General features: G+C 39.7%; 1 protein-coding gene across 3 annotated transcripts in view; it reads left to right on the top strand.

Annotated features, from left to right (window-relative positions):
* The window catches only part of LAMA1 (laminin subunit alpha 1), a 101,121-nt gene that overhangs the window by 5,032 nt on the left and 68,317 nt on the right, over nucleotides 1-27,772 (top strand). Inside the window, exons 1-4 of one of the 3 annotated variants that reach the window (XM_048938525.1) lie at nucleotides 8,256-8,306; nucleotides 15,494-15,664; nucleotides 15,986-16,098; nucleotides 25,218-25,460. In XM_048938525.1, the coding sequence (XP_048794482.1) occupies nucleotides 15,574-15,664; nucleotides 15,986-16,098; nucleotides 25,218-25,460 (447 nt within the window). In that variant the 5' untranslated portion in view covers nucleotides 8,256-8,306; nucleotides 15,494-15,573. Of the gene's footprint in view, nucleotides 1-8,255; nucleotides 8,328-15,493; nucleotides 15,665-15,985; nucleotides 16,099-25,217; nucleotides 25,461-27,772 lie in introns of those variants that run through there. The other 2 variants (XM_048938526.1, XM_048938524.1) reach the window with 2 other exon arrangements.

Below are 27,772 nucleotides of genomic sequence, written 5' to 3'. Positions count from 1 at the left end.
AAGCAGCCATATTTTTGAGATGGATACTGTAGAGATCACAAGGTCTGTGATTGGCTGCTGGAGGGCCAGGAGATCCAGCACAACTAATGGGAAGTCTGGGGGGTGCACATGTTGCCTAAGACACTAACTACATGAGAGTGCATCTGTGCACAAGATGAGAAGAACTGGGCCTGCTACTGGGTAGGCTGGGAGTCTAGGCCAGTTGCTGAAGGGGTCCCTACTAGGGGTGTGTGTGTGTGCGTGCGCGTGCGTAACTGGAGCTGTGGACCTGAGGGGCTCCTATGCCCAAGTGCCAGTGAAGTGGGAGACCTGAGATCCAGGGGCCAGTTACTAGACAGATTGAGTGTCTAGTTACTGAAGAAATCACACTGCATTTATGTATGTATATGAATTTTTATTTTCCACTTGCAGTTTTCATTCTGATCAGCTGGAGCAGTTAACAGGATTAACCTGTTAGTGTTGCTTGCATTTGTCTGTCTTTGTTGATCTGAGTGACTGGCAATCTGCGTATGCATATGTGCTGTGTTTGTATCTACGTATGTACATGTATGCCTGTTGGGAATATATAGTCAACTTTACTACTGATTGGACTTGGGAGAGTGGAACTGCAGCAACCTCCCTTCTACTATGTGGCAGGATTCAGCACACTCCAACATAACTGTGTAGTAGGAGCCGTCTGGAACTACGGCTTCTGCATTTTCTTTGGTAGATGTGAGCTGTTGAGGCTTTAGTGTAATGCACTTAGTTCTTTACGGTGTTCCACTCAACATTAAATTTTAGATTATCCATCTAGAAAGTCACCTTACACAGAAGCCACATTGCATGCATCCAGGTACGTTGCCTTTGCAGGTACCATTGTGCTAAAGTAAAACAGTTCACTAAATTCCTAAGAGAGGATACAAATGTATTTTGAAAACTAAAAAGCAATGGGGCTTGATAATAATAAAAGAATTTGTGATGTAATGATTAATGCAAAAGATAACAAATCCCAACTAGGTGAAATTTTAATGATTGAAATCTACCTTTATAATGGGACAACAAAGGAATGAAGCAGAGGAAATTTTATTCTTTTTTCTTAGACATCTTAGACATTTTGTGGAGAGAATGTTGAGCTCGGTGTTGGCTGGAGGGTCCTAAACTTCGATTTTTTTTCTCTTGCTACTTCTGATAGAATGTTAGCATCAAAAACTACAGAGTGTTTCTTCTTTCCTGAGAATGCAAAGTTATGTGACAGAAAAATCCCATGAAAGCATGCTAAGTAGACTGAAGATTAAGATTAAAAACATTTTACTGTTGTAAATATTTCTCCCCGTTCCTTGAGGGCTTAGAAAATGCATCTCTGGAAATTTACAACTATCAGTGTGTTGATCAGTTGTTGGTATTTACAGCACTCTCACACAAGCCTCTTCTGATGGAGATTGCCTTCTTCTATGCCTTTAATTTTTTTCTAAAGGGGTTAGACACCTGCTGTCCTCGAGGCAACTCTTTCTGACCATAGAGAATTAAGGTGTTGAAGTTTTACAAGATGAGATTGGTTAGGTCAGCTTGTGGGAATCATAATTTCTTAGTTGGCATGAATCTCAGGTACACATCAATCAAACCTCCCATTATTTATATGTATTTGAGTGATATCTCAGAGCCTGATCCCAGCACCCAGAGGCACTTTACGGTGGGTATAGCACTCGGCATTGAGTTGTAATGTGACTGATAATTTGGTGAAGCTGTAAGTCAGGATAAAAAAAGCTTAGATGTATCTGTGCTCATTTTTTTTAGTAGCTGGAGTATCTCTGTGAAAATTGGGGTTGCTTTAACACAAGTTCATAGGGCAACTGAATGGGTGGTGCAAGGCGATGAGTCTTTTCTGCTGCTGGGCCAGATCTTGGCTTTCTGTGAGCAGCTCAACCTTGTGGGTTGTGGAAAGGACTGACTACTGTGGGGTAATGGCCACAGCTGATTTATCCTGTCTTTTCTGTGCTTTCCCTACCAGTCATCTTCATGAAGATGCTGCAGTTGCTTTGTGTAGGCAAAGTAAATTTGAGCTTTCAGCAAAACTGATAAACTTGTTAGCTTTTGATGCTTTTTTTTAAATTATCAATTAATACAGCAATGAATCCATCAGAGTTATTCCCTGCTCAGTTCCTTTTATGAAATCTCAGGTTTGAAAGTTGTTCTGCAAGCATAAGGTAATTCCTTTCCCTGAGCTCATTTATTGTGCAGTGAGATTGAGTCCCGCTCTGCATTCCCGCATCAGAATAAAGGTTAAAAAGCTGTTTAAGAACGGATCTTCCTAACGTGGGAACTTAATTTTCCCCTCTACTCTTCTCGCATTTCTATCGTTCTGTTTTTCTCCAAAACGACCTTGAAGACGTTTATGTCCTATGCCTCCTTTATCGTATTTGTTTGTATAAGCTTTTATTTACTTGAATGGCTGCAAAGGTGTTGTAGAACCCATGCAAGTTATTTGAAAGAACTTCTCTCACCTTGATTTAATTGTTAGACGTTGTAGATCTGATTAAGTATTGCTAAACCATGTTGCTTCTGTGCTGCTCCTCCACTGCTTCCTCCTCAGGCAATCATTGCACAGGGTGCAGGAGAGTGCAATCAGTCCTTGCTGGGTCTCTCTGTTATACTGGATCCAACCAGGATTATCTAGACAAAAAGCACTTCAGTGAATTGATGAACTTCCAGCTCCAGAATAATGCTTATGCCTGGAAAGCCAATCAATCAAGTTACACCATCCTTGTTTGAAAGTTGCTTTACTGAAGGGAGAAAATCTGTTCCTGAAGTCACTTCACTACTAATAAGATGGCTAAAAAGCCCACTAGGTTTTTTTTTTTTTTTTTTTTTTTTTTTTTTTTTTTTTTTTTTGTCCAATGTTCCCTTACAAGCTTTTCTCATTCAAATGCGTGAATGACTAATGCCTGCTTTGTTATCCTCTGTGCCTCACCATTCATATATTTTACTTGGCTTTCTAGTGTTCCCCTTTGTTCATATCTTGCATTTTGTAAGAAGGGAGGCAAAAAAGGGTTGTAACTGCCTGCTAATGCCTCTGATGATTAGGTTGTTTCTACTTTATTGGCTGAGAGTGGCTAGATAGCAGAAATTTGCAGTGAAGGCACTTTGATTTGTCAGGATCTGTGGAAACCCTGGTTTAACTTGGGGTTGTGAAATACATGCTGTTGAAATTTCTAGGATTCCATCCATCTGCTTCAGCCTGTTGAGTTGCTGAAGTGCATGCTAAGTGACTTCTACCAGAAAATGCCCTTTAAAATATGCCAGAGTTCAACTTTTTGATGGGAATAGGAGGGATCAATTTAACTCCACTGACTTCGGGAGAATTAGCTGTGAATTTGCATTTATCTGCAGACAATTGTTCATTTATTCCTTCAGTATTTGCTAACTAATGTAATAGTTCAGTAAGACACAAATATGCTCTTTTTAAATTGCACAAGTTGCTCAATTTGCATTTATGGGATAACATATCTTATTTACAGTATAAAAAGAATCTTTACAAGTGGAAAGCAAATCTACCATGCATCTAGAACTCCATGACTTGTGAATAAACTCGGGCATTTTCTAAGGCTTATTTTTGGATATTAATCACTAATTTTGCTAAAAGTTGATAGAATGTCAGAGAGTATATAGATTTTTTTTTTTTTTTTTTTGGTCATGCGGAACTGAGCTGTTAATGAGCACATAAAAGGAAAAATGAAAGTTAAGGCTGACAAGTATCAAGTCCTATGACAATTTATCTTCCTTTAAGCAGGTTTACAGCGTGTCTGCCAATATCCACCAGAAGTTTATCACTGCTGAAGTTACGCAGAAAATACAAACAGCAGATTGAAATGGATGAACTCTCTACTTAGAAGTGATCACGTTAGGGACTGCTTTATTTTTCTTGTATTTCATGATAATGATTGGGACACATCTAATAGAAGAAATGTCTGCAACTTCAAGCTAAATTACATGACAACTACTTTTCTATAGTGTGTCAATAGTGTTATAGAATCATTAAGGTTGGAAAGACCACTAAGATCATCCATTTTAACCATCAGCCCACCGCTCCCATGCTCACTGACCGTATTCCTCAGTGCCACGTCTCCACTTTTTTTTTTTGAAGACCTCCAGCAATAGTGAATCTACCATCTCCCTGGGCAGCCTGTTCCAATGCCTCACCACTCTTTCTGAGAAGATTCTTCCTAACATCCAACTTGAACCTCCCCTGGTGCAACTTGATTCCATTACCTCTCATTCTATTGCTGTTACCTGCCAGAGGAGACTCACCACCTCACCACAATCTCCTTTCAGGCAGTTGTAGAGAGCTGTTGAAAGACCTTATTAGGTCACCTCTGAGTCTCCTCCAGACTGAATGCTCCCATTTCTTCATCTGCTTTCCTAAAGACTTGTGTTCCAGACCCCTCACCAGTTTTGCTGCCCTTCTCTAGACAAGCTCCAGGGTCTCAATGTCTTTCTTATAGTGAGGGACCAAAGCTGAACACAGAATTCAAGATGCAGCCTCACCAGTGCCAAATAGAGGGGGATGATCACCTTCCTTGCTCCTGCTGACAGCAGTATTTCTTATACAAGCCAGAATGCCGTTGGCCTTTTTAGTCACTTGGGCTCACTGCTGGCTCACGGTCAGCTGGATGTCAGCTAACATTCCCCCAGATCCTTTTCCTCTGTTCAGTTTCCAGCCGTTCTGCCCCAAGCAGTAGGTGCAAACAATGACTGATGGGGGATAAGTGAATTTGGCATGTCTTAGCATAGATCACAGGTTGCCACAGTGATGCTCCAGTGATATGCATATACTCACTCAGGATCTTTTTATTGCAGCTTCTTGTTGAAAGGGTCTGTTATTGCTGTGCTACCACATCCACAGTTAAGAGTGGACGTTAAGAAATATAGGTTTTGTTCTGTCTGGCAGACTGAAACTCCTGATGTAGTAATAGGAAAAGGGAATAGAAAGGGGCTACTTAGTGCTGTAGTGGCAGGGAAAAGGTTGAGATGTTTGCCCCAAAGTAGAAAAATCCTTTTATTTACAATGTAGTAACAACCAATGCTACATGCCCTGTCTTTAAAACTTGAGCAGCATTTAAATTTCCTCTGTTCTTGAGAACAATGAGAAATGGGTACTTCACACTGCACCTCTGCCTAAATAATTGCTCCATTTCTCACAGTAAATCAACAAAAATATTTGGGGTGTTTCAGAATGGAATGCAAAATGTGCGAGAGTCTCACAGTAGGGCTGCTGAATTGTGAATTCAAGGGTTCAGTTCTCAAGGCTGGTCTTCAGGCTGCTGGGATTTTCTTTTTTTTTTTTTTAAAGAAAAAAAAAAAAAAGTCTTGTTTCAGCCCAAACAGTGTTGACAGTGCACCAATGCTTACTTGCTGCTGAAGGATGAGAGCACAACTGGTCTGGGCCAGGCTGCTGGATGGGAAGATCTACCACCATGATAGTGCAAGACCGAGTCAGGACAGGTGCCTGAATTAGGCTAGGGGTGGAGAATGTTTCTGCAATGCCATGGGACAACCTGCAGAAGGGTATAAAAGTTGTGGGCAGCTGGATGGGTACTGGTTGCTGCTTGGGGGTTGCTGTGCATCAGTTGGTGAGTGAAGAATAATGGTACTGTGACGATATATATTGTTGTTATTGTCTTTTTTGTTTCCATTTTCATCTTCTGTCTTAGTAAATAGTTTTTATCTCAACCCATGAGTTCTATTTTGTATCTGGTTCTCTTCTTCATCCCACCAAAGGGGCAGTGAGCAAATGGCTGTGTGGTGCTGAGCTGCTGCTGGGTTCCACCACAGCAGCCCTTTGTGCTGAGGCATCCATCATTCTTGTTTTCAAGCCAAAGGCAAAATACTTCCAGGACACTTGATTAAAATTCCATGTGGATGGCTAGGTTATTGAGAATTAATGGTAATACATAAAGAATACTATTTTTTGTAGTTATATTGGTTTTTTTTTGTATTTTGTGTCCTTGAAATTATGCTTTCAAGAACTTACCCTGTGTGACACAGATGCCTTTGATTTTCACAAAGATATTTGCTTTAAAATAGAGAGGGTTTGGAAGTGTAAGAATTTAAAACATTGAAAATGCGCAATAGCTGACTTTTTAATTTTTGAACTATGGAAACACAAGAGGTGTCCCATGCATTTGTTAACCTCTGTGTAAAGACTAGAAAATTAAAATAAACAAATGAAGGTAATCCACAATTTTACTTTGTTTTTCGGAGTAAAATGCCTAGGCAAAAATTTTAGTAGATTACATTTTTTCTTGTTTCAAAAAACAGAATACCACCTCTTTAGTATATTAAGCAGTTATGACTGGGGGAAGAAAATAAAGAAACAAACAAAAAAAATTACAATGGATATTTCCCAGTTAATCATTTAAATTGGAGAGGACCATTCCATCATCTCTGCTGACAAGAGTTTCAAGTCTTGCTTGTCTTAGGTGCTGCACCAGTTGCAAATCATCCCCTCATCCCCATTCCACCAAGCTGAGGGAAAGGCCTCCCTTCCACCTAGGATGACTTGATGATACAGGGCTATATGGCTTTGTACCTGCTTGAAAGAAAATATTTTACTTCTGGGAAAAGCACGTGGCTTTGTATAACTGGGAAGCTGGTAGTGCTGAGGTGCAAAAACTCTTCAACTTGAAATAGCTTTTCAAGTAATGGAAAATGTCCACTTTTATTAAAAGTTTAACTTCATCTAATACAGTTGTTCACTGTGATATTAAAAGCATATATTTTAGGAAAGCAAAAAAAAGCCTTATGTACATACATTTAATTTTTATATATGATGGATGCTGACAAGCTTCAATTAACTAAGTGAAAAATATGTTTCACAGTCACCCTGTAGTGCTACTGCTTGCTGATAAGGCTTGGTCTGTGATCACAAGAAGATGCCAGCAGACTTGAGGGATCTCTCTTAATGTCATATGGGAAAATCATAGAGTGGCTTAGGTTAAAAAGGACCTTAAAGATTACCTAGTTCCAATTCCTCTGCTAAGAAAGCCCAACTCCCTCAACCTTCATAGGAGAGGTTCTCCAACAATTCAGTTGTCTTTGTCACCCTTCTCTGGACCCATTCCAAAAGCTCCACATCCTTTCTGCACTGTGGGCCCCAGGCTTGGATGCAGCACTCCAGATGGGGCCTTACAAGGGCAGAGTACAGGGGGACAATCCCTTCCCTGTCTGCTGGCTACTCCTCTTTTGCTGCAGCCCAGAGTACTTTTGGCCTTCTGGGCTGCTTTCAGTGAATTCTTCTCTCAGTCTGTACTGTTATCTTGATCCAAGTGCTACACCTTGCATTTGTCCTTGTTAAATCTCATTAGATTCTTGTGTGCCTACTGTTTGAACATGTCCAAGTCCCTCTGAATGGTTCACTTCCCTTCTGTTGTGTCAACTGCACCTCTCAGCTTAGTGTCAGTAGAGTGTACTGTCAGATGGGGGTATGCTCAATCCCTATGAGGGTAATAGAAAATAGTGTAGAAAAGATGCAGTCACACTTTAAGTTATGATAGTGGGTCACAGTACAGAAATGATCAGGTCAACTACACCTCCAATTTTTTTTTGCAGTCTCAGGCCCTTTAGAATTTGCAAGTAATAACTATAAATTTAAAATCATGAGAGAGCTAACAGGTACTTGGTTCATAAATTCCACTTTATTATACTGACTGTGAAGCCTAATGCTGCGGATTTAGGCATGCAAATTTAATTAGGGTCAAACCCAGACATGATTTTCACTTTATAAGACTGTCGCCTCAGGTTGAAAATGAGTTCCAGGAAAGAAGCACTGGATGAGTTGTTATTAAGATAGTCATAGTAAAAGTTGAAAATAAGGTTGGTTTAAATCAAACATTAATCAAACAGCAATGTTTTGCCTCTTTAAAATTAGGACATGTACTAAATGTTGAATAACAGATTTCTCCGATCACACTGCCAGTGCTACTGTCATATTCATCTAAGCTAATGTCTCCAAGGCTGTACATCAGCAAAACTGGCAAGACACTGGTGTAACTAACAGTATTTATCTCAAGTTGAGGTGAAAATTTTCCCAAGATTAAAGTGACTTTGGGAAAATACTTACTGTGATATGTATGGGAATTGCTGAATCACGGCCTGAACCTCTGATTGATCACCACCACAGGACCACAGGTCAGCCACAGGACCACAGGTGAAGGCAATTCACCTGTGCTGCAGGGAGGGGTGGAGCCTGGCTCCACCTCTCCAAGACCCATTTAAGAGCTGACTGCCAGTGGGGAAGGGTCTGTTTTGGAGATCCACTCTACTGGAGTTTTGTAAGTAAGCCTAGGATACAGGTAAACTTTCTATCTATTCTCTTTTTTATTGTTATAATCTGCTTTGCCAAACTCTCTTGTTTGTTTCGTAATTATAACATCTTAACATTCATTGATTATACATGATACTTTAAAAAAAAACACAACAAAAAAATCCTGAAAATGATATGCTCCTAAACCAGTGAATACAATTTAGACTCCTCGACGTGTGGAACAAGATTTTGGTGAGCAAGAACTAATTTCATGCTCTAGCAGGTTTGTTGTTCCTTGGCAGCCTGCCTATTTGTCAATTCTTGGCTCTTTCACTTTCATGTAAATACTGTGGCAACTTCTGGGCAGATTCTTGATAGGCTAACATGATGCAAAAATTTCTATACTTTAAAGACATAGCTGGACAGAAAGAATATTCAGTGTGATACTGGTTTCCAATACCAATTGTTAATTAGCCCACCATCTAGCCCAGGGCAGACTGCAGGAGTTAAATTCCTTTGCTTCTAGTGCAATAAGGCTCTTGTTAATAATGCTGGATGCACATAAGCCACAGCAGAAAATGTTTGGCAGAGAAGCTCTTTCCTGTCTGGACAGAGGAAAGGACAGAACTTGATCTTTAGCACTTTGTTCTCTGAAAATTTCAATTCAATTAAGATGTTTCTGGTTACATTTATCTTCTAGTGCTTGTTAAGTTGAATTGTGATTTGGAAAAGGTTTATCGAATCAGAGGTACAAAATAATCATCAGAATCTTCCTTAAGTCAAAAGTTTATGGGCATTCAGCAAAAAGTTGTGAAGCGAGCAGTTTTACAGATAATCTGCTCTCAATGTGTGGGCCTCAGTGGAGTATACTTTTCTTTCATGACTGATTAGGCAGCAGTGCAACAGAAAAGGATCTTTATTTACCTTAGCATTGCAAACTCAACTGTAAGCTTGGCAAAGAAAACAAATCTTATTCTGGGATGCGTTAACAAAACTGTCCAGAATCTAAGAAATTTTTCTACTCCAGTTGGTGCTGATGTGGTGTGAGGAGTAACTGTTGGAGAGATGCAAACTGCCAAGAATTCAGAATGAGAGGTTCAGAAAATGGACTGTGGAAAGACTATAGTATTGTTTCTTTAGTTTGGAAAAGAGAAAAGTACGTATGGTAGCAGCCTCTCGGTAATCAAAAGCTGTAATCAAGATGGTGACAGGTCATGAATGGAGCAACGATTAATAAAAGTTGGTAACTTTTCAAGTGATAAAGCACTCATGGAAGAATATATCTAACTGGGAGCTCTTGAGAATGTATTAGGCAAATCTACTATGTTTTTCTATTCAAAATGGATTGGGTTAAATAAAGTAAATTGCCTGGATATTTGGGGAAAAAAAAAAGTCTTATAAAGAATGGTGAGGCATTGGAACAGGCTGCCCAGGGTGGTGGTGGAATTACCATCCCTGGAGGTGTTCAAGAACCATGGAAATGTGGCACTGAGGGATGTGGTTAGTGGGCATGAGGGGGATGGGCTGACAGTTGGACTAGATGATTTTAGAGGTCTTTTCCAAGCTAAAGATCCTGTGATTTTTACAAAATTTAGTCTCTCCAACTCATTTTGCTGTAATTGATGCATTAGTGAGCTTTGCTCAAGTATATGAAGAAGCAAAGAGAGCAAATTCTCAGAGAAGACAGTGGTCTTTCATGGTACTGAGGATTTATTCTTAATGTGAAAGAGTCTAATAATAATGCAAATTCATATTTGTAGATGTGCTGGTAATAATGATGTACACCTTAATTGGATTGTGTAAATTTGGTATTGTACTTGCTGAATTTTTTTCTCTGTATAATTATGGAAAAAAAAAAAAGAATAATTTTTCTAAGCTGTTAGCTCTGTGAAGTCTGTTGTGTAAGTTCATATGGATTGTTGCTGCAGCTAATGCATATTTTTAACAAAGCACTTCCAGAACAGGGATTATAAGGTAAGTTGGGTATTACATCACACAGACTTCTTGCTGACTATGGGAATGGATTTGGTGTTTTAATTCCAGTGGTTAATTTATGTCCATTTATTTTAGGGAAATCACTGCACATTTTCATTGTGATTATAGAATAGGATTCATATGTAGATATATAAAAATGAGCTAGGGATATTTGCTGATGAAGTAAAGTGAGGGTAAATCTATTGAGCACATGAAGAATCTGAACCCAAGCATGATAGTTCCAGGGTGTTTATTTAGTAAACTTACCTAGTCCAGAGTTTGAATAAGGCAGATGAACTAAAACAAGACTGTGCTACTGAAAACTGGCAGAGAATGTTACAAAGAATGTGACTTCAACTTCTGTAGTATAATATTATCATAGATTTTACATGCTCTAATATTCAGTGATGTTTTATCCCTGGTACTTTGTGTTTTCCTGGAGTGCAGCAAGCTATTGTGAACAACTATTACTGTGTCCTCTGCAAATATTTTCAGTAAATGATGAATCTATTGTTAGTGAACAAACTTCAACATTGTCTGCTTGTCATGAATTGAGGATTGCCTTACATTTTTTAAAATATTAATTTGCAAATGAGACTAGTCTCCTTTCTGCTTCCAAGATGTGACACAATAAAAAGCTTAATGTTACTACACGTCATCAGCTCTTTATGTTTTTAAAGTCGCATTTACTTTATTCACTTGAGTTACTGCTTTATTACCCTAAGCATACACACAAAAAAGGGCAAAAATTAAGCTGTTGCTTTGCTGAATGTATCAGCAAAACTGGTCACTGAAGCCTGGTTGGAATTCTTTGGTGCAGACACTGCTGAACAATGCAGAAAATATTGTAACCTTCTGGATTCTGTTCTTGGCTTACTTCAGATAACCTTTTACATATATTTCCTATCAGTTTGGTATTCTGATTTCTTAGAAAAAAAATTACCTCCCTAATTTATTCAGTTTTCTGGGGTTATCAGACTAGTTAATCTGATATCACATAGATATCAGATTAGTTATTCAGAATTCAATAGGAAGCTGTTTTATATGTGGCCTTCCTGTGAGAAACTTCACCAACCCTTGCTATGTTTATCAAGATATGAAAAGTAACATTATCTTTATTATGCTTATTGAATGCTGGCATAGTGAAGACTTTGTAAAGCAGAACCCCCATTTGTATCTTTGTTTGTACAACTGTATTTGTAAAAGAAATGAATTTAATCAGTTATGACTGTGCTAGGAAGGTTGTTATTCTATGAATCTCTCAGTTTCTCCACATGCCATCTGTAAAAATGGAGGAGATGCAGTTTCACCTTGTCTATTGTGAAAATCCATTCAAGGCAAATATATTCAAAAACACAGACAAGCCATGGATTTTGGCAAAAGGCACAAAGCCACTCACTCTCTTTACTCCTTTAACAGAACTGTGATTTCCTGAGCTAAAAAATCATTAGTGAGTACTGGAGTTGAGGTTTCATTTGTATCTCGCTGTGCAGCAGACTGACAGTGGGTGTAAACTCCACTGGGATTTGCTAGAAACTCAGAACTCTGTAAACATGCCCCAAATCCTTGAAATTCCTTTCAGAGAAAAACTCAGGGCTGCTCAGTAGCCTACACCTGGAATGAGATCAATATGGTGAAGAAAACTTATAAAACTATGCAAAATTAAGAGTGCAGGAAAGATGGATGATGGCACTCATCTGTGCAACAAGATATTTTTGTAGACATAGATTTCAAGTAGAATAATTCCCGAAGAAATGCAGGCCATATAACCAGCCATAACCTTCAGAACGGAGAGATGGATAGGTGCCCTGCTTGCATACCCCTTTTACTTATGCAGTGATGTATTTTACATCCACCCCAACAAGCTGCATGTTCCAATCCTTCATTCTGAAGGATTAGAACTGACAGGCATGTAGAACCACATAAATAAATGTTGACTACTTACACCTACCTTAAAGGTCTTTGCCTGTCTTTCTTTTCCCTGGCACACTGCATGCTTGAGTTTCTTCAAACATTCTATATTTTCTTGGGGCTTCCAGTTTCTTGCAAGGTGAGGGATAGTAATTTCCAAACAGAGTACAGTTCGATGGTAAAAAGCTGATAAAGAAAGTGCCTATTTGCAAAATTCACTACAAAGTATTTTAACAGTTGAAATATATTCAATCAGACTAGATTAGTGACATGAGAAGCTGTATCTGAATGCTACAGATTGCTGCCATCCAGATAGATGTTTCTCAAGGCCCTTTCAAAGCCTCTTAGCTAAGACTGTTTAATGTGATAACGGAATTTGATAGCTCACAAGAGAAACGGTGACAATTTTTTACCTAGCACTTCCCATCCTTTCTAGTGGGAATAAGTATGATAAAATCCAATTCAGTCAATCATTTGTGCCATACTTCAGATTGCAAACTGTAGAAGTTACATCAGTGTCTTTAGGAATGCAAACAGGATTTGCCGAAAGTTTGGTTTAATGATTTATGGTATCTTCTGTCAGAGTTTATTTGTAAGTGGCTTATTTAAGTGATGGCTTATGTCGTGGTTTGTCTTTATCATGTCTACTGCTCTTTAAGAGAGGTGAAAACATATTTTAAAATGATTACTCTTTTTTCTTTCTCTCTCTTTTTTTCTTTTTTCTCTTTCTTTTTTCTCTTTTTTGTGGCAGAGGAGCAGAGGAGTCTTGATGTCACCATTATCAGTAATTTTCTAAAACTTAAGAGCATGCTGGATGCCTCAAGAAGAGCAATGTACTGTAAAGATGCAAGTCGTTTCTTTTAGATTTTCCTCTCTTTTTCATTTAGTTCATTGCAGACACTTGCCTTTTCTTTATAAATCAGCTTGTAGGCTACTCTCAGTTTCTACTGAAGTAAATGGAAAACCTCTGAAAACTGCTGTTAAATTTGATTGCATTAACAGTGAGTCAGAGGTTAATGTAATCAGCCAGCATCTGAAAAGATATGGCTTATTCTAGCATGAAGCTAATAACCTTTTTTCTTTTTTTTTTGTTTTGTTTCAATCCTGGGACAAAACCTCAGTGCAGTTCATTTGGATTGGAATGTCCTTCTTATCTCTGTGAGACCCGCAAAACCCGACATGAGATCTTAATGGCATCATACCAGTGTTCATTTCATTATCAATCAGTAAATTTGATAAATGTCAGTGAGATCCTTGATGACAAGCAGACAAAAGGGCTCAGTCCAGTGTGAATGCTACAGTGTGTGAACCTGATCTGACTTTGGGATTATGGAATGGAACTTACCCAGGACAGTACTTGCCACCAGCACTATTTCTCCAGAGCTTTGCTACTCCTTTGGCACAAATCTGTTGACTAAAGATTATTGTAAGCAAATTATGTCACCGTAACAAATAACCCTGGAAACAAGCAGTAGTGCTACTGTGTAATGTGAGTGAAGGTAATGAATGACTTGCAAAGTTAATTGGTAGTTCTTGAAGGCTGGCTGATAGATGCCTATGTGAACAGTAACAAATACTGAATAGAGAAGATGTTAAATAGTTAGGGATTAAAGTAAAAGGGCATACCCTCTTCCAAAAGTGAGCTTTCTTATCTAGTAACAAAATGGAGGGCTGCATTTCTGTTTACTGACGGCTGTAAGTCTGGAGCAAGACTATACCAACACTGATTATAGAAGGGGATTGTGCAGAATGCATGTTAATGGAAGAAGAGCCTCACCAGTAGTATATCCTCTGTGTCTTCATCTGGATTAGATTTAGGTATAATGAGAAAAAGGTGTATGCCCCAGTCTAGATTTAAATGAAGTAAGGATTAAAAGTAAATAAATAAAAGCTCTATCTCCCTCCTGCTAAGTTTTGAACACAATGCAATTGAAAACACACTATTACTCATTCTTATAGTGAAGTAGGTTAGAGTTTAACCATGCTTTTTAAAGCTGAAGTCAGTGTTTGAATAGCACTGAAAGTTTTCTCCAGGCTTTCCAGGGTAACGCAATTACTGGGCAAACAAAGGCACTTAAAATCAAGGTAATATTAAATTCTGCCTTGTTGACATAGACAGCTTAGAAAAAAAAAATAAAAATCAGTATTAATATTGCAATCTTGCAATATACATTAAAGGTTAATGAAGGAAAATTTATGTAGTTGTACACACTCAAAAAAATATCAGGCATAATAAGGCACATTTTTAATATACTTTTTTACTCTGTATAACAGAAGAAAGATAACAAAAAACTTTCAGAAATGTGCTTTTGAGCCATCACTATTACAGCAGTAGCAGTTCTTGCAGCACCCTAAATAGGGTGTACCAAGATGCTAGCTTTGATTTCAGCCCATCGTGTTCTGTCTCAACACATGGGTCTGTTTTTTCCCAAATTGGTTCTTGTTTTCTGAATTATTTCTCAGCAGAAATGGATTATCCGTGTTTTACTGATGGATGCAAACCTAGCCATGCAGAAATAACTGCTTTTTAGCTTGTGAGAGGAGGCTGAAAAATGATACAAAGTTGCTGAGAAGCTGTGCTTGCTTAACTTCTTTCTTCTACCTGAAGTATTACTTAAATTATATGCATGGCCTTCAAGTAAAACTTCACTCCTTCTAGAAGATATGAAGTGCTCCAAAGCCAGTAACAGCAATCTTTCATTACTCCTGTGCAAAAGAGCAGCACCTCTTGAAAGTAAGGCAAAGTATGTAAAGATTAATAAGCAGCAAGTGAGATTTCCCTTAGAGTTTACGCAGGTTTCAGAAAAACCTGGAGCAGAGGTCTAAAATGCAGCCCTTAAAATGTAAGAGTGGAGAGCATGTTGCTGAGGATAGTGGTGTTTCTGCCTCAAGGAGTTTCCACGCAGGCAGAAGGCCAGTTTACTGCCTGGCTTTAATCATTTCGTGATGTGGCAAGAAGGTTTAGTATCTGGAAGAGAGCTCTTTCAGAGACTTCTCAGGAGCTCTGGGGGATCCCTGTGGCTACCGGGCTGTCTGAGTCCACTGGGGCTTGGTAGCCAAGGCCTATCCCACCCCCTGAGCAGGGCAGCTGTGGGGAATGGGGAGCCCCCCTGGCACTGCCTCAGCACCATGATGATTGATGTGCTGGTGTCAGATTGCTATGATAATCTCTTCACAAAATAGTCCATTTCCATTGTATTTTTCTGCAATCTGTGCCTCTAGGCTAGAAGCTAATTTTGATACTCTGCGTATCCAGAGATCTGCCTTGTAACCATTTCTGCATTTTTGCTTGCCTTAACACTGAAATTGATAATTGTCACTTGTTTCAAGGTCTGTTTCCTGCCATTTTGAACCTGGCCAGCAATGCTCACATCTCCACCAATGCCACCTGTGGGGAGAAGGGACCAGAGATGTTCTGCAAATTGGTTGAGCACGTCCCAGGACGGCCACTGCGCAATGCTCAGTGTCGAGTTTGTGACCGCCACAGTGCCAATCCCAAAGGCAAGTGTTTCATGATTTTATTTTATTTTTTTGTTTCATTGGTTGTTCTATTTGACTCTTCTCCGTGAGTACAAAGCACATTGAGGTCAAATATGCTTTGGTCTTAGTCCCTCTACTACATGAGTGAAGCTGTCTTTAAGCAAAGGACTGACAGAAATCACAAATACCTTAAATAACTGTTAAGTGCTTTATGGCAGAAAAACATTACAGTTCGTGTGAAATAAATGTGCTGGGTCAGAGAAAATAGTTTTGGGTGATTTTTTCAGATATGTTTACTTTTTTTCTTCTTCTTCTTCTTGTTCTTTTCTTTCTTTAAAACAGAACAGCACCCAATCTCCAGTGCAATTGATGGTACAAATAACTGGTGGCAAAGTCCCAGCATTCAGAATGGGAGGCAATACCACTGGGTCACCATCACTTTGGATCTAAGACAGGTGAGTAATGTTTACCCAAGGGTCATGTATTGAATGTAGGATATAAATCTTTGCAATTAATTCTACCTCTCTAGTGTTTAGATAGTAGGATGTTTAATGTTTAGTCATTTAATAGCACATAGCTAAAGCTGGATAGTTAAACCTTAAACTAATTTAAAAACAGGTGTGTTTTTCAATTGTTTTTCAGTTGTTTTTAAAGAACATCTTAGAGATTTTATTCATATCAGCCTGTAGTGGAAATGTCTGTGACTTATATACTAGAAGACACAGCCTATTATAATTCGTGGCAGAGAAACAGTTGCACATGTGTGAATTTACACCAGTATTCCCTTTGTCTTGATAACTTTCCTCTGTTTGTCTCAGCTAGCTTTCCCCTAGTAGTCCTTTTTTTTTTTTTTTTTTTTTTTTTTTTTCCCCCCCTCTGCTTTTGATATCATGAAATTTGCTTGAGGTAATGGATTATAAAAGACTTTATTTTCGAGAAGTAAGCAGTGTTTGACACTTAATGACAAAACTGGAAGTATTTGCTCTTCTAGCTGGTAAAATTCCCATACAAAAGGCTGCTAGATGGAATAGATGATTTGCTAGTTTGTCTGTTAGGCATGGAACAATCGAGTCTCCTTCACTGCTCCTAGAAAAGACAAAGTCATTTTTGAAGAAAACGAATTTTTCTAGGTTTTTTTTTTTTTTTTTTTCATGTTTCTTTGAACAGACTTAAGTTATCTGGAAATCACAGTTAAGAAATCCATGAATTTTTGCAGTTTAACAGGAATTCCAGTATAAATTGAGATCAATATGTCCAAACTCGTGAAAAAACTATGCTAATAAAAAATGCACGCTTGAGGTATACAGTGATAACATTCTTTTGCAAGATCATTAGGTCCTGATGGTAACTTTTAAGTTTAAAAAAGAAGGTTTAACGTTGATGTTTAAAATGAAGTACGTTACGAAATGAAGCATAGGTTGAACAATTGTTTAGTTTCCTCTTTAATGAGAAAGCAGAAAGATTAGGAAAATAATTACAGGATCTTTTGTCAGTGACAGAAGGTTTGGATAGGACTTCTTCATTTGAATAGTTGACTTTGTTGTTAGTTTTTAAAAGGACAAACATGAACGGAGAATGAAGAAAAGGGTGGTGACTTAATTTTTTTTCCTTCCAAGAATGTTTTTACTTTGGAAAGAGACCAGCTGAGCTGCTCTCTAAATCTTAGCCCTGTTGATGTTTCTCCAAACACATATTTTCCCCCTCCTGACCCACACTCAATTTCACTAATTTGATTTGAAATGTTTCCCCCAAGGGGCCTTTCTTCTATGTTTTCCTTTGAGAGCTTGGGAGAGAGAAGGCATGTAGGGCTATGCAACTCAAATGTAAATTGCTACTCTTCAAGAAAGGATTTGGTTAATAAAGACTGCTTGAAGTCAGTAAGTTATTGGAGCTGACTTGGTGTGCTTACTTTAAACAAGTCAGCACTAGTGTAAAGTAATAAAAGTATAAGAAGGACCATAGTGATTTTAATAACTGCTTACTTAACGCATTCACAAGAAAATTGATAAAAAATTCTGACCCAGTCGGCCCCTATTCTGACCCAGTCGGCCCCTATTCTGACCCAGTCGGCCCCTATTCTGACCCAGTCGGCCCCTATTCTGACCCAGTCGGCCCCTATTCTGACCCAGTCGGCCCCTATTCTGACCCAGTCGGCCCCTATTCTGACCCAGTCGGCCCCTATTCTGACCCAGTCGGCCCCTATTCTGACCCAGTCGGCCCCTATTCTGACCCAGTCGGCCCCTATTCTGACCCAGTCGGCCCCTATTCTGACCCAGTCGGCCCCTATTCTGACCCAGTCGGCCCCTATTCTGACCCAGTCGGCCCCTATTCTGACCCAGTCGGCCCCTATTCTGACCCAGTCGGCCCCTATTCTGACCCAGTCGGCCCCTATTCTGACCCAGTCGGCCCCTATTCTGACCCAGTCGGCCCCTATTCTGACCCAGTCGGCCCCTATTCTGACCCAGTCGGCCCCTATTCTGACCCAGTCGGCCCCTATTCTGACCCAGTCGGCCCCTATTCTGACCCAGTCGGCCCCTATTCTGACCCAGTCGGCCCCTATTCTGACCCAGTCGGCCCCTATTCTGACCCAGTCGGCCCCTATTCTGACCCAGTCGGCCCCTATTCTGACCCAGTCGGCCCCTATTCTGACCCAGTCGGCCCCTATTCTGACCCAGTCGGCCCCTATTCTGACCCAGTCGGCCCCTATTCTGACCCAGTCGGCCCCTATTCTGACCCAGTCGGCCCCTATTCTGACCCAGTCGGCCCCTATTCTGACCCAGTCGGCCCCTATTCTGACCCAGTCGGCCCCTATTCTGACCCAGTCGGCCCCTATTCTGACCCAGTCGGCCCCTATTCTGACCCAGTCGGCCCCTATTCTGACCCAGTCGGCCCCTATTCTGACCCAGTCGGCCCCTATTCTGACCCAGTCGGCCCCTATTCTGACCCAGTCGGCCCCTATTCTGACCCAGTCGGCCCCTATTCTGACCCAGTCGGCCCCTATTCTGACCCAGTCGGCCCCTATTCTGACCCAGTCGGCCCCTATTCTGACCCAGTCGGCCCCTATTCTGACCCAGTCGGCCCCTATTCTGACCCAGTCGGCCCCTATTCTGACCCAGTCGGCCCCTATTCTGACCCAGTCGGCCCCTATTCTGACCCAGTCGGCCCCTATTCTGACCCAGTCGGCCCCTATTCTGACCCAGTCGGCCCCTATTCTGACCCAGTCGGCCCCTATTCTGACCCAGTCGGCCCCTATTCTGACCCAGTCGGCCCCTATTCTGACCCAGTCGGCCCCTATTCTGACCCAGTCGGCCCCTATTCTGACCCAGTCGGCCCCTATTCTGACCCAGTCGGCCCCTATTCTGACCCAGTCGGCCCCTATTCTGACCCAGTCGGCCCCTATTCTGACCCAGTCGGCCCCTATTCTGACCCAGTCGGCCCCTATTCTGACCCAGTCGGCCCCTATTCTGACCCAGTCGGCCCCTATTCTGACCCAGTCGGCCCCTATTCTGACCCAGTCGGCCCCTATTCTGACCCAGTCGGCCCCTATTCTGACCCAGTCGGCCCCTATTCTGACCCAGTCGGCCCCTATTCTGACCCAGTCGGCCCCTATTCTGACCCAGTCGGCCCCTATTCTGACCCAGTCGGCCCCTATTCTGACCCAGTCGGCCCCTATTCTGACCCAGTCGGCCCCTATTCTGACCCAGTCGGCCCCTATTCTGACCCAGTCGGCCCCTATTCTGACCCAGTCGGCCCCTATTCTGACCCAGTCGGCCCCTATTCTGACCCAGTCGGCCCCTATTCTGACCCAGTCGGCCCCTATTCTGACCCAGTCGGCCCCTATTCTGACCCAGTCGGCCCCTATTCTGACCCAGTCGGCCCCTATTCTGACCCAGTCGGCCCCTATTCTGACCCAGTCGGCCCCTATTCTGACCCAGTCGGCCCCTATTCTGACCCAGTCGGCCCCTATTCTGACCCAGTCGGCCCCTATTCTGACCCAGTCGGCCCCTATTCTGACCCAGTCGGCCCCTATTCTGACCCAGTCGGCCCCTATTCTGACCCAGTCGGCCCCTATTCTGACCCAGTCGGCCCCTATTCTGACCCAGTCGGCCCCTATTCTGACCCAGTCGGCCCCTATTCTGACCCAGTCGGCCCCTATTCTGACCCAGTCGGCCCCTATTCTGACCCAGTCGGCCCCTATTCTGACCCAGTCGGCCCCTATTCTGACCCAGTCGGCCCCTATTCTGACCCAGTCGGCCCCTATTCTGACCCAGTCGGCCCCTATTCTGACCCAGTCGGCCCCTATTCTGACCCAGTCGGCCCCTATTCTGACCCAGTCGGCCCCTATTCTGACCCAGTCGGCCCCTATTCTGACCCAGTCGGCCCCTATTCTGACCCAGTCGGCCCCTATTCTGACCCAGTCGGCCCCTATTCTGACCCAGTCGGCCCCTATTCTGACCCAGTCGGCCCCTATTCTGACCCAGTCGGCCCCTATTCTGACCCAGTCGGCCCCTATTCCCCTTTTTTTTCCACTTGATTGTGAAGGGAGATTGAATATTCCTTTGTCTTATGTTTTGTCTTGTATTTGTATGAAAACATCTGGACTGAAGAGTGGCTTGTTGGAATGTCATTAATGAAAATGGCTGGCTAAGAATATCAAAATGATGGAGCAAGATTTAAAAAAAAAAAAATAGTTTTGATCCTTCTCCATCAGTTTTTCTGTGTTAGTATAACTACTAAGCTTTTTGTAATGCTGGCCGTGGCTGTTTCACAGTTTTGTAGCTCTCGTGGGTCATGCCTTTTGCTTTTTCTGGAACCTGATGTGTGGTAGTTTTTCCTACTTTTTTTTTTTTTTTTCCTTTAGATGTATGGCAAAAATCCAGAGCAAGGGAAAGATTAGTTTAGGAATGAGGCGTAGTATTGATGTACGTGATACTGAGATTTGATTTATGATCTCATGCTTTTTATTCTGGCAATTCTACAGTATCAAAATCCACAGCAGTAAGACAGAAACAGTGTTTTTGCCTGACTTTTCCTGTGGGCAGCTTCTTTGCGATATGGTGATGAACTAATTATAAAGCTGACTATTATAAATGTCAGTAGTGTCCCTGTGCCAGCTGTAAAATATTTGTCCATCACAGCATTAAGAATATTTTCTTTACTATTATTCTGTATCAGACTTTAAAAGGTTTTTAAGAGTGCTTATTGCTAGACATATCAGGAAGACAAAAGTGTATACTAAGTTCTTAAATTGTGGAGCAAGACCCCAAGTATCAAGCTGTGAAGACATCTCCACTGCTTGAGTAAGTTCTAGCTCATGAATATTTCATGAATACATGATTACCACTCAGACTGATATAAGAGCAATTTGCGGTTTCTGATACTAAAGAAGTGTAAGTAAATAATATTATAGTGTGATTCCTGCAGAGCTTTGATCTTGAAATCTCTTGGCACATAGTGTAAGGACAAGTCATTTGCTGATATAGAAAGACACATATAGTTCTATCGATTTCAGTAGACCAATGATAATTTGTTTTATGGAGCAAGTTTCTTTAAAGCACTTTTGTTGCTGTAAAACTAATGTAGCAATATTCAGTGTACTTATCTGTACTTTCTTACAAGACAATTCTTGATTAAAATTATCTTTTATTGAAAAACAATGGTTGCACATAATAGTTCAAAACCAAACAGAAAAGATTTAGTCTATACTTTTAGCGTTACAAACTTTTCAGAGCAAAATATAGCAGACAATTGATAGGCCCCAGAATTTATTATTGTGGGCCTTTTTAGGGGATCTTAATCCCAGGCTGATACTCAGTATCCCTGCATGTAGTCTTATAGGCTTTTGAGGATTGGCACAGATGCATTTCAGATGTTTTTGATTCAGAAAGTAAAATAAAATCAGAGAAGATGAAGTTTCTCTTCTAACCAGTTTTGTATGCAGAAAGGATTTTGTAATTAAAGTGCAGAGTAATATTAGGCGTAATAAGCGTTTTCACGACAGTGCTTGTCATGACTTTATGGAAAACACATTTGGTTGTTATTAAGATTTCCTTGCTAAGCTCATCCTGAAGGAGAAATTTAGCTGAATTTATAAGGTTAGGAAGAATCATTCTGCCAAAATCGTTGCATTACTTCAGGCTTGTTTATTTGAAGTCTGTTGTATTAAATGGTTTACATTACACCAACATGATTTTAGTAAGGTATACAATAGCTGACTGAAAATGATCCTGGAATTTTAAAATTAGATATTTCAGATATATTTTCAGATATATTTCATATTTTTTTTCAGAATCTGGTAGAGTTTGGGTTTGAATTGGGATGTAGATTTGAACTAATTGGTTTGTTACTAGTAGGTACCCCTGTTCTTAACAGGTTTTAAAAAAAAAAAAAAAATCTAGCGGGACTCATCTTTTAACTTTTCACTTTTGGAAATTGGGCCTCAAATACTTACAGTTATGAAAAGATAACATCTTCCCTTACTGTTCTTTCCACTAATGTAAATTGGAAAATATAACTGGGAGTCTTCATCTAAAAAGATTAATGGGAAAATTGTGCTTGTCAGAACCTATGTAGGTTTTAGAGCACTGATCATGCACTTGGAAAAAGGAACATTTGGCTACCATCTGCTGTGTGGCCGCTGCTGGCAGAGTGTTTAGAGAAAGAGAATGTAAAATTGCTTGATGAATGGAGGAAGGGTTCATTTCCGAATCTGTTTCAAGAACCAAGTTCTTGATATTGCAGGATTTGACTTAAAGGAAACAAGGTCATTAGGAAGGCTAAGTAAAGCAGAAGTGGTGTGTTAAGTTGGTACTGCTGCTATGAGGAAAGGGCTCTTCAAATATAAGTTTATTTGGCTAATCTTTACAGTCAGGATTGAAATGCCTGCAAAATGATGCTTCTAATCTATGGCAACTTGGTATCTGCTACCTTGCTTTGGCTTGCCCTTTTTACCCTTGTAGCTCAATAAGAAAATGAGTTCTGGGAAAGCTATACAGTTAGATTAATTCATAGAAATCATCAGCTCTTGCCATGTGGCTTCAAGTTTATCATGTGGTCAGTTGATGGGCAGTGAATGAATGGACTGAGTGGCAGAAAACTGCCTTTGATGATGTTCAGATATGGAGAAGTCATAAAAGTAAAAATCTTTTAGGAAGTGCACTAAGAGCATTGGAAAGTAGTCTTTATGTGTAGTTCCTAGTTCAGATCTGTTTGCAGAAGCTATGGTATATGAGGTCTCTCAAGACCTAGCTGATATTTGTTAAAACATATTAATATGCAAACACTGGAGATACCTGAATCCCTTCTTCCAGCTTCAATCCACTGTTTGGAAACACAATCTGTAAGAATATAACACCTACTGAGAGGTTGCATTCTGACTTATTGACTACATTATCCTTTCATTTTTATACGTAGTATCCATTCATCTATGTAATTTCAAAGGGTGACAAATCATTCTGATGCTGTTGATATTCAGTGTCCTGTGAATTTACTTAGGAAGTACTTTTAGATATTTGTGGTCTGTGTGTGGAAGAAACCTGAGAAAATCTGGGGGGAAAACAAGACAGTGTTTTTTTTTTTTTTTTTTTTACACAGGCTGACTACACACACCTCATTGTCTGCAGAATAATTTCTTGTTTTATGAATGCCTTTTTTTGGTTCTTGTTTCAAATATCTTCATTTCAGCTCTTGGTGAGCTGTAGACATGCAAGAGAAATCAATCTGTGGAAGTCTTGAGCATCAAACATGGCTGCAGGTTTTCTGAAAAACAAAACAAAAACCACCAAACCACTGACTTTAAATGATGCAACAATAGAATGAATTGTCCAAGGAGTTACTCAAAAATACTTTTATATTTAACTGTGTGTTTCCCTTACCCTCCCTCACCAAGAAATTCAATATTTAAAACAAATGCAACTTACATACTCGTGTGAAAGTATTTCTGCAGCAGTGCCTGCAGTTAGTTTGTGGCGAAAGATAATTCATTATTACTGGTTGAAACTGGATTTAAAACTAGCTACATCAGCTGTAGAATATAATGGGTCTCGAAAAATCTCCATGTAATCAGAAGTAGAGCATTTGTTGCTCAGCCAACTGTGTAATAAGTAGGGGTGTAGTTTATGATAGCAAGTAGAGAGGAAAAATAAATAAATAAAAGGAAAACCAGACCAGCTGAACATAACATTTAAAGTTATGTCTGATTTTAATCAAATCTGAATTTGATTTAAAAAAAAAAAAAAAATTAAACCTAATTAGTCAAAATTTGAAGACATGTATCAACATTTCCTTCTCAAGTCTGCAACTCTCTTAAGCAAAGCTTTGGTCATCTAAAAAATGTTTTGTTCCAGAAGTAGTCTCATGAATTGCACATACAATGTAATTATTACTTTTCACTGCGTGTTTATTTCCCTATTTGACAAAATCAAAACCTAATCAAACAAATTCCTATATTTAAAAATGTCTGAAACGAATGGTTGTGGCCAAAGCAGAACTCAGCATGGCATCCACACTGCACACGCAGATGGGTGTTGTTATATCAGCCAACTTGGCAATCTACTCCGGTAACACTACAGACCTCTGAGATAGTTAAGCAACACAGTATTTTTCTTCTTTCTGAATGTGGTTTGATAACACACTCATGAAACATTAATTTCAAATGAGAAGTCTTACCAATCTGTAACAAAGGCCTTTTGTGAGGTAACTTAGTAGCCATTAGTTACCAGGGAGAAAGATGGTAGTTTTGGGGTGTGCCCTTCAGTCTTAGCGGCTCATGCTAGTCAAGGGCCTGTGCAGGTTATTTAGCTGCCATGAGAAGATCACTCAAAAATTATTAAAAAAAAATAAATAAGAAAAGCTATCAGTTACACATTACACATATAGCTGAGAGATGCCATACTTAAAAGCTACTTAAATAGCATTATCAACCTTATATTCATCGCATTTACCTGATTTGTCTGCGTCCTTTTTCAGCAGTGTTAGTAAATAACAAGTGTTATTAAATAGCTTCAACACAGAATGGAAATGGAATGCACAGATTTTTACTAGAGGCTGTAAAAAGCTTATCAGAAATGCTCTTACTGAGAGGATTAAACTCCCAGCTAAAATGTGAAACAAAGAGTTATTTGGTCTACAGCTGTTTAAATGTTTAAAAAAATAAAAGAACCCACTTTGAAGTCTTCAGTAGTTCAGAAAAGCTAAATAGAAGGAATGTTATTTCCAAGTAATCCTGAAATAAATGGTGTTTGTATGTGTGTATATATGTAAATATATCAGCTTGCGTGTTAACACAGTACAAACTGAACACACTTGGTATTTTTTTGTCACACAAATAAATGTTTGTTGTAATGTTAAAAGTTTTGATACATATTTCCATTAGTATCATAAAATATTAATCTAGCATTTGATAAAAAAAATTGTGCAAAAGTTTTTATCTAGAGCCACTCTAGCAAATTCTACCTTTTTTCCTGGCAAATTATATACTGCATTTAAAATTTTAGTTAACTTGAGTACCAAATTGGTCTATTGGTCTTTTGGAGATGAATGAAGTGTTAAAATTTTTCTCTCGCATTTTTTTAAGGTCTTTCAAGTTGCATATGTCATCATCAAATCTGCTAATGCTCCACGACCTGGAAACTGGATTTTGGAACGCTCCATAGATGGCACAGAGTTCAAACCATGGCAGTACTATGCAATTAGCGACACAGAGTGTTTAACTCGTTATAATATTACACCAAGAGTTGGGCCGCCAACTTACAAGAGAGATGATGAAGTGATCTGCACCTCTTACTATTCCAGACTAGTTCCTCTGGAACATGGAGAGGTATATTTGTTTTTGCACCTGTGGTTTTTGAGTATGAACTCAGACTTGAAAACATTTGCATCCCAGTTAGAGTTCAACTCCCTCAGCACTACCAGATAATCTGTTATTCTTTAATTTTACTATCTTTACATCATATACCAGTATAGCAAGCTTCTAAAAGTTAGGGTAACTTGTCATTCACTCCACGTATTCCTATTATTCAATCCTTTATTCTCCCTCCCTATAAACTGTGTAGTAGTAGTTCCTTTATTCTGGAGACAACTACAACAGAAATTCTATGTTCTGCTAAGTTTTTCATTTAATAACAAAAATTCCTGTGTTAGGAACACCTGGTTGTGAGATAAGGCTGTAAGAACTGTTGAAGTGCTAGGCACAGCTGGAGCTCCTAAACTGGCCTTGGCATTGTTTCAGGGACCTTGTATAATTGGAAGAATTATAAGTCGTGCAGCCTCACTGTTGATTGTTCTTTCTTTTAGCAAACTCTGTTAACTGTACTTGTGTCATTATTTCATAGGGGCAGCCACATGAAGAAATGATACATTGAAACCAGAGATGTACAAAGAATTGGGTGGCACATGTACAATCAACAGCACTATCTGGAACATTTCTAAATGTGATAACATAAAAACATAACAGAAGCATTAAAAAAGAAAGTCCAAATTGAATTGCTGTCACAAAGAACAGACTGCTCCTTTGTAGCTGAAACTGCAGGCAGACATGAGTATTCCTTGCACAGAGAATCTCAAAACCTATATTAGGCACACCTATATTCCTGGCACTCTTTTAAGAATATGTATTATTAGTGCTTTACAGTTGGTTCTGGTCAGAATAATAACCATAAATATGGGGCTCTCGGAAGTCCTGCAAATCAGCTGACCTCTACAAACCTTTTTTTAGCACTTGTTACAAGCTGCTGTTCTATGCTTTGCTTGTAATGCTAGTCTGAAAGAACAAATAGGGTAAAAGGACCACATGTCTAAATGTGTATGTAACCAAATGACATTTTAGCTAACTCAGACATTTTGCCAGGTTTAAAGAGGTATAATAGCACAGTTGTATATTCTATCAACCTGAACCATACTGCTTGAAAATCAGCTTCCAGTAATTTATGTTATGAAGTCAGAGTTTGTGTTAAATTCCAAGGCTAAAACTGCAATTGCTGGGAAATGGTCTTCAATTAAGGAGCATAAATAACGCAAACATGTATAAACCAAATATATTGGTATACTTACTATACCAATAATAATCATGTGTAAGCAGTATATTAGCCAAATATAGCAGTGAACACGGAGAATTATTCTTTTTCTTTGTTAACACGTTAGTATCTACTCCTACTGTTTCTTCCTTTTCCTGGTAGGAAAGATTCCTGTATAAATTACAGTGCATTTTTACAAAATTTCTACTGCTCTACCCAATGGGTAGGTTTAGAATTGAGATGTGTATAAAATTTCACTTTTCATTACTTGAAAGCACTATTCGTGAGCAGAGAGAATACATATTCATATACATATACATATTGAATTGGAGCTAGTGGCAGGAGAAACTAAAGTGAAATGCCAGGTATTATTTGACAGTAGTGGACAAAATTCAAACTGTAAATTCAAGAGTAATATGTGAGACAAAATTTCTCTGCATAAGTGATATGCTTTGCAGTTTAAAGCGTAGCAGATGAATTCAGAGCATGACTCTTGTGATGGACGATAGATGTACTCTTTGACATCTGTTTGTGGCATGTTGGTCTCATTTTGTACTTTCTCCCTCAAAATGTAGCACAAACTGTGTGGTCCTGAGTTGCTTTGGAAAGGAGCAGGGAGCTGTTGCTAAAATAAATTGCACATCTTGAGACCAAAAGCCATCTTACTGGAGCCAGCATGGGATTGTGTAGACAGAGAGATGGAGACCAGATGGGTGGTTTTGCGGTGGCAGCCTTCAGCTTTCAGTTGTCATCCAACTTGTGGCTTCCCACTGTACTCTCTTATCACTGAGAGTTCCTTGCTGACTAGGCAGCTCTATCCCAATGGGATATAGGATTAATGTCTCCATACTGAGCATGTGCTCAGTTATAGTTTGCAATATTTACAAATTGTGCAGGAAAGATCTGTAATGGCAAAATTTTGCTTATGGCTGGAGTTACATGTTCCATGTCAGTAAGGAAGATGAAGAAAAACAGAGGAAGTAACGATTAGCCTGTGGTATGATTCTTCTCCTTATGCTATTTCCACAAAAGTCCAGGAACATGAGACTTTACAATGAGACATGAGTGGTGGTTTCAGAACCTTGTAAATCAGGAAGCAAGAATTCTACCTGCCGGT

The sequence above is a fragment of the Lagopus muta genome, chromosome 3 (genome assembly GCF_023343835.1).
Source record: "Lagopus muta isolate bLagMut1 chromosome 3, bLagMut1 primary, whole genome shotgun sequence".
Lineage (NCBI taxonomy): Eukaryota > Metazoa > Chordata > Aves > Galliformes > Phasianidae > Lagopus > Lagopus muta.
Note: the sequence above shows the minus strand (reverse complement) of the source record. Positions and strands in the feature narration are given on the sequence as shown.